Source organism: Nomascus leucogenys, chromosome 3 (assembly GCF_006542625.1).
Source record: "Nomascus leucogenys isolate Asia chromosome 3, Asia_NLE_v1, whole genome shotgun sequence".
NCBI lineage: Eukaryota > Metazoa > Chordata > Mammalia > Primates > Hylobatidae > Nomascus > Nomascus leucogenys.
Window position 1 is genome coordinate 56,797,694 of NC_044383.1, and position 7,345 is coordinate 56,805,038.

The following is a 7,345-nucleotide window of genomic DNA, read 5'->3' on the forward strand; positions in this document are numbered from 1 at the left end:
CATATAATAAAATGGAGACTAATTTAAAAGGCAATAACCCAGAATCCTAAGGAAATAATTTGCCACTATGCTAAACAAGTAGCATTAACTAAAGCAGTTGACATACTGATGGTTTGTAAATATGTTCTAGTCATTGTCTGCTTATCTCCAGAATGGACTGAGGATATTCCTGATAGACAGACAAGATTTTGATGAAAAATTGCTTGGCTGTTATTCTGGACTTAAGGAATTCCAATGTATTCTTCAGTGATTGGGGGGAGGGGTTGTGGTACACAAAAGAAGAGCTCCAAATATTTTTTAGTATGAATAAACAATCTTGCTGTACCAAATGAATATTTAGAACAATTAGAAAGAAGGAGGGGCATGGTGGCTCACACCTGTAAGCACTTTGGGAGGCCGAGGTGGGTGGATCACCTGAGTTCAGGAGTTTGAGACCAGCCTGGTCAACATGGTGGAACCCCGTCTTTACTAAAATACAAAAAAAATTAGCCAGGTGTGGTGGCTCGTGCCTGTAATCCCAGCTACTCGGGAGGCTAAGGCGGGAGAATTGCTTGAACCTGGGAGGTGGAGGTTGCAGTGAGCTGAGACCACCACACCATTGCAATCCTGCCTGGGCAACAAGAAGTAAACCTGGTCTCAAAAAAAAAAAAGAACAATTAGAAAGAAAAAAATGAATTCTATAAAACTAGGTTTGAGAATGTTCTCCAAGACTCAAACTTCCATGGCTTGGGAATTGCTATTAGCCTTGAAGACAATGACATCAACTCCTCCTGGAATCCATAGGCTTCTCCATTCATTTAGGAATTCACTTCTGAACCTGCACTCTGCCATATCACAAGCTCACATTTCTAAATACTACAAAGGATTCATTTGATGTGTCTAACTTTTAATAGATAACAATAATCTTCCCCCAAATATCCACCTAATGGCTCTACATGACTAGAAATCTGAAGATTTGTCTTTTGGAAAAGACTAAACATCTCAAAATCAGAGGAAAAACTACCATTGGCCTTAATAAATTAAGGACATCATCAAGAAACCATAAACTGAGAATTCTGAAGTATCTTCCAGAACAATGATTTTTGGAAGAAGGTGACCAAACCAATGTCTTCAGATCAAGCTTTGATGACCCCGAGTAGATACTTCCACCCAAGACAGTAAAACAAGATACATGTTTTGGTATCTTTGCCCTCTTTTTAAAATTTTGCGTACTTATCATTGTGCTTAAGCGTTCCCTAGAGGGCAACCAAAAGCTTTTAAGATTCTTTGACAAACTCGGCCTGGCGAGGTGGCTCATGCCTGTAATCCATCACTTTGGGAGAACCAGGCAGGCAGAATACTTGAAGCCCTGAGTCTGAGACCAGGCTGGCCATCATGGTGAAACCCTGTCTCTACTAAAAATACAAAAATGCAGAAATTAGCTGGGTGTGGTGTCACTCACCTGTAATCTCAACTACTTAGCAGGCTGAGGCAGTGAGATGAGATCGGACCACTGCACTCCAGCCTGGGCAACAGAGTGAGACTCTGTCTCAAAGAAAAGGATTCTTTCACAAATGACGAATGACAGTTTATCTTGATCTTTTTTTTTTTTTTGGCAAAGTTTTTTTGCTCTTGTCACCCAAACTGGAGTGCAGTGGCGCAACCTCAGCCCACTGCAACCTCTGTCTCCCTGGTTCAAGTGATTCTCCTGCCTCAGCCCCTCAAGTAGCTGGGATTACAGGCTTATGTCACCATGCCTGGCTAACTTTTGTATTTTTAGTGGAGACGGGGTTTCACAATGTTGGCCAGGCTAGTCTCAAACTCCTGACCTCAAGCGATCCGCCTGCCTCGGCATCCAAAGTGCTGGGATTACAGGCGTGAGCTACCATGTCTGGCCTCAATTTTCCATATTAGAGAATTTTTCCTGCCACCTAAGGAAAGGGAAACCTTTCTTATTTTTTTCTCAACTATAGCTATTGCTTTTTAAATTTTTATTTAGCTTAAAATTTTTCTCTTAAAGAGACAGAATCTTGCTGTGTCACCCAGCGTGGAGTGTGGTTGTATGATTCTAGCTGAAACTCCTGGGCTCAAGTGATCCACCCACCTCAGCCTCTGGATAAGCTAGGACTGCAGGTGCGCATCACCTCACTCGGTTATTGCTTTCAGTTTTTAGTAAAGACGAAGTCTCACTTTGTTGCTTGGGCTGGTAGTGAAATCCTGGCTCACAGGATGACCTCAAACAACAAAGTATGTCTGCTGACATTATTGCAATAATGTATTGAGTCTCTCCTTGCAGTGTTAGTCCTTAATCTTCAGTGACTCCTCAGCCTCCACTCAAGCAATGTTCATATGTTGAACTAGTTGTCCTACTCTCACTGTGATAAATGACACTTACACACCCCATATCCCTTTCACTTTGTGCAACACTAAGGCACTAATTTTTATGTGGATATCAGGTCACCTGATCATTATACAAACTTGTGTAATATGGAGTGAGTTTTAGACTATTTTATTAATAATATTTTTCGATATTTTAAACATGTACTCCTATAGGAAATGATGTTTCCCTGAGAAAAGTATGGACTATTCAGGAGACCTTCCAGGAGAGATGACCCACTCCCTCTTCATCTATACTCTGGGAGCTCCAATTCCAGTAATAGGAATAATGTGACTAGAAAAGGTGGTCCAAAATGTGTCTCTGGTCGTAGCAGAAATCAATAGACGACACTACTTCTTTTCTGGAGGTCCAGCAGCCTAGCTTAAGTTTCATGGTGGTTATGAATGATTTCATAGTTTTTGGTTTCTTCTTGGCCAGCCAAGGACAGCTTTTATTTGATAGCAAACGCTGTTTGCAGCACCTCCCTAAAACATTACTGTTGAGGCAGAACAGTTTTGTGGCAAGGTTAAAAGACTACCTGTCTCTCTAGAACAGATTCAGATGGAGTTGGGACATGATTTCATGGTCTGGTTTTGAAATCGGCCTTTGTCTTTGCAATCTATTACTAGGACTAATAATCATTTTGTTTCTAGTAATTACCTGCATTTGACTAGTACATCCTGTTCAGTCTTTCTTTTTCTTTTCTTTCTTTTTTTTTTTGAGATGGAGTTTCGCTCTTGCCTCCAAGGCTGGTCTGCAATGGCGTGATCTCGGCTCATTGCAACCTGTGCCTCCTGGGTTCAAGCAATTCTCTTGCCTCAGCCTCCTGAGTAGCTGGCATTACAGGCACCCACAACCATGCCCAGGTAATTTTTGTATTTTTAGTAGAGACAAGGTTTCACCATGTTGGCCAGGCTGGCCTTGAACTGCTGACCTCAGGTGGTCCACGTGCCTCAGCCTCCCAAAGGGCTGGGATTACAGGCGTGAGCCACAGCACCTGGCCTCCTCTTCAGTCTTAAATGCTACTGTGCAGTCATTATATTTTCACTTGTATATTTGTACAAAATATATACGAGAGACCAAATGTATGTGGATACAGAGAACGTTCTCCCAATAATCTTGTGATCTGTGGACTCCGACAGTGGTGTAGATCTGAACCTCACAGATGAAAGTCCTGATGGCTGACTTTGTCTTTGGTCAAAAGAGGAGGCTGACAAGTGAAAAATCATCCAGGAACTTGCAGTGGGAAGCTCACAGGCCAAGCTGAATCTTCCCTACCAAACACAAGCATCTCCTGCAAAAATTTTTTTTTTTTTTTTTTTGAGATGGGGTCTCACTCTGTCACCCAGGCTGGAGTGCAGTGGCACGATCTCGGCTCACTGCAACCTCTGCCTCCCGGCTTTAAGCGATTCTCCTGCTGCAGCCTCCTGAGTAGCTGGGATTACAGGCATGCACAACCACATGCCGGCTAATTTTTTTGTATTTTTAGTAGAGACGGGGTTTCAGCATGTTGGTCAGGCCGGTCTCGAACTCCTGCCCTCCTGATCCTCTCACCTCAGCCTCCCGAAGTGCTAGGATTACAGGTGTGAGCCACCACACCTGGCCAAAAAATATTTTAAGCAGTCAAGATTGCTCAGTGATTGTCACGCAACAAGATATAGAAAGTCTATTCTGTAACTATATTTGAAACCAGAGAGATAACATTCTGCAGTGAAGACCACATTAGTCTCTCAACTTCCTAGATAAATTTACCAGAATAATCATCAAATTGCCCCATTTTAGAGAACTGGCTCCTACTCCTTAAACACGCCTTAAACTGCCCTAGTCAACTCCTACAATGGGCTCCCTATGACACTATCCTATCAAGTTTATCTTCCTGTGTTGTTTGCTCTCCCTTGACGCAATACACCAAATAAACCCAGTCGTGTTGGAATACTCTGTGTGGTCACTGGGTGGCTGCCAACACCTGTGCAAATCTAGGGAGCCCATTTGGAGCCTCCTGCACCTCCATACCCTCAACCCCCTGCTCCAAAATCCTTTGAATTTAGAGTGAAGAAAAATTTCTGATTCCAGGACATCAGAAAGCCAAGCACTTACCAGATGATTAAGTTTGACTTGAAAGGATTAAGCTCAGAGCAGATAATTACTTGGAATGAATTATCTCGGAAAGACCTCCGGGGATTGGACATCCACCCTAAGGTGGATCAAGGGGCGGGTTGTTTGGATTCCTTATTAAGGACAGAGCCTAGGCCCTTCCTCACTTTTCTAAGTCTTTTGCCAACCAGTTTGTTAGACTTTCCCCTATTCTGAATCAGGTGGGAGCAGAGCATGGCCGTGGGAACGAGTGCTCTCAGCAAGGAGCCGTGGTGGACCCTGCCCGAAAACTTTCATTCTCCAATGGTGTTCCACATGGAAGAGGACCAGGAGGAGCTCATCTTCGGTGAGTGGCCTTTGCCGACGTCCGCTCCTTCATCTGTTCTTTATTTTTATTTTTTTGAGACAGATTCTCGTTCGTGATCTTGGCTCACTGCAACGTCTGCCTTTTGGGTTCAAGTGATTCTCCTGCTTCAGTCTGCAGAGTACCTGGGATTACAGGCGCCTGCCACCACGCCGAACTAGTTTTTTTTTTTTTTTTTTTTTTTGAGACTTGAGACGGAGTCTTGCTCTGCCGGCCAGGCTGGAGTGCAGTGGCGCGATCTCGGCTCACTGCAAGCTCCGCCTCCCGGGTTCACGCCATTCTCTCACCTCAGCCTCCAGAGTAGCTGGGACTACAGGCGCCCGCCACCACGCCCGGCTGATTTTTTGTATTTTTAGTAGAGATGGGGTTTCACCGTGTGAGCCAGGATGGTCTTGATCTCCTGATCTCGTGATCTGCCGGCCTCGGCCTCCCAAAGTGCTGGGAATACAAGCGTGAGCCACCGCGCCCGGCCTCGTGTTTTTGTTTTTTTTTGTTTGTTTGTTTTTTGATATGGAATCTCTGTCGCCCAGGCCGGAGTGCAGTGGCCTGATCTCCGCTCACTGCAAATTCCGCCTTCCGGGTTCATGCCATTCTCCTGCTGCAGCCTCCCGAGTAGCTGGGACTACAGGTGCCCTCCACCACGCCCGGCTAATTTTTCGTATTTTTAGTAGAGACGGGGTTTCACCATGTTAGCCAGGCGTGTGTGGAACTCCTGACCTCAACTGATCTACCTGCCTCGGCCTCCCAAAGTGCTGGGATTACAGGCGTGAGTCACTGCGCCAGGCCAGCCTCCTTCATCCCCTTCTCGATTTTCAATCTTCCCCTCTCCTCCCACCTTCATGAGTCACACATCCCTACCCTCAAGGCCACCTCCTCACTCCCCAAGGACTGGTGGCTGACAGTTTCTCTTCTCACCTCTTGTGCTTACAGGACTTGATGACACATACCTTCGCTGCATTGAGCTGCACAGCCACACCCTTATTCAGCTGGAGAGTTGTTTCACAGCTATGGGCCAGACTCGTGTGACTGTAGTCGGACCACCAATGGCAAAGCAGTGGCTGCTGCTCATGTTCCATTGCGTGGGGAGCCAGTACTCCAAGTGTCACGCTCAAGGTAGCTATCCTTGGCTGAACTGTGGAGGTGGAGGGCTTGATGGTGGAGTTGTGGCTGTGTTGTGTGGCATCTTGGATTCTTGAAGAATCCCTTGTGTGGCTGGGAAATCCAGGTGCTTCCCAGAGTCCATTGGGAAGGGAAGGGCTAATTTTTGTGGCATGCGATTGCTCAGGGAGGAGAGGGTAGCAGGGAGGAGTAAATGGGTTACCTTGGAAGACCTGGGCTGGGGTGACATCCTCTCTGGAACCTTCCTGGTGGAGTCTGGGCCTACTAAGGGCCCCAGTGATGGGACTCTGGTTCCTCAGCTCCAGGCAATTCTTTTGCAGGTCTGAAGATGCTAGAGCGTGTCCGAAGCCAGCCCCTGACCAATGATGACCTGGTCACCTCCGTTAGCCTGCCACCGTACACCGGAGACTGATCTCCCCTGGGAAGAGGGGATGAGAGGGGAAGTCTTGGCTTCGCTTTTGGTGAGAAAGACATGAAAAACACCGAAGGAAGTTTGAATTTGTGGCCAGACCTGCCCCTCTCAGGCCTTCTAGGCATGTGTCTGAGGGAAGTCTCCTGAGTGTAAGAAGTGTTATTGGCAAAGCAATCCAATAAAATAAGCTACCTATGATGCAAAGCCTTTGATGTGCTGTCCGCTTTCCTTAGGATGAACTTATTCAGCCCTGAAGGGGATTCTCTGGGCAAGTGCTGAGGTCTGGGGAGGTCCAGCCCAGGGAAGGAGCCAGGCACAGAAGTCGGTGCTTTCAGGAACTGCCCCTCTCAGGTCTGGAGCCTGGTCAGGCTGCTCTGAGTTGAGTGAAAACGGGGGCTTCTGAAAAGGATCCCCTTTTCAGAAGGGGATACCCTCCTAGGAGGATACCCTCCTAGGATCCCCAGGGTTTTCCTGGACCTTGAAGTGCAGACAAATAGGGAGAATGGAAAGGTGGGCGGAAGGGTCCAGATAGAGATGGAAAGTGTTCCCACCCCAACTGCCTGGTGAAGTAGGCAGCCAGGGAATCTGATGAATATGAGGCAGCCAGCATTGTCCCTGATTGCCCAAGTTTGTGGGTGGGGGTGAGAGTGGAGGGGGTGGTTTTCTGGGAGCAAAGGATTCTGAAGTCCCTCAAGCCATGAATTAAATTGACTAGGAAGGCTTCCTGAATCTCCACTGAAGAACTTTCTCCGAGTTCGGAATCTACATCTTTCTGTAGCCAAGATTATGGCAAGCTAAACCTGTCCTCAGTAGAACTCTTCTTCTTCAAATTTGCCTTTTCTCCAGCATTTTGTATCTATAATGAGGCAATTGCAGTACTCTAGGAGAGTGACGATGGTGACTTGGACCAGAGTGGAGTGGTAGATGTGTTAGGAAATGGTTGAATTTGGGACCTATTTTGAAGCCAATAAGATTTGCTAATTACATGGCTTTTACAAGG

At 46.3% G+C, this 7,345-nt stretch overlaps 1 protein-coding gene across 1 annotated transcript; it reads left to right on the forward strand.

Moving 5' to 3' along the window:
• The first annotated feature begins 4,596 nt into the window (after window positions 1–4,596).
• KHDC1L (KH domain containing 1 like) lies at window positions 4,597–6,549 on the forward strand. Its single transcript, XM_003271114.4, has 3 exons — window positions 4,597–4,796; window positions 5,745–5,927; window positions 6,254–6,549. Exons 1-3 carry the CDS (start codon window positions 4,685–4,687, stop codon window positions 6,343–6,345), a joined length of 387 nt encoding a protein of 128 aa, XP_003271162.1. The 5' UTR covers window positions 4,597–4,684; the 3' UTR covers window positions 6,346–6,549.
• The last annotated feature ends 796 nt before the right edge of the window (window positions 6,550–7,345 follow it).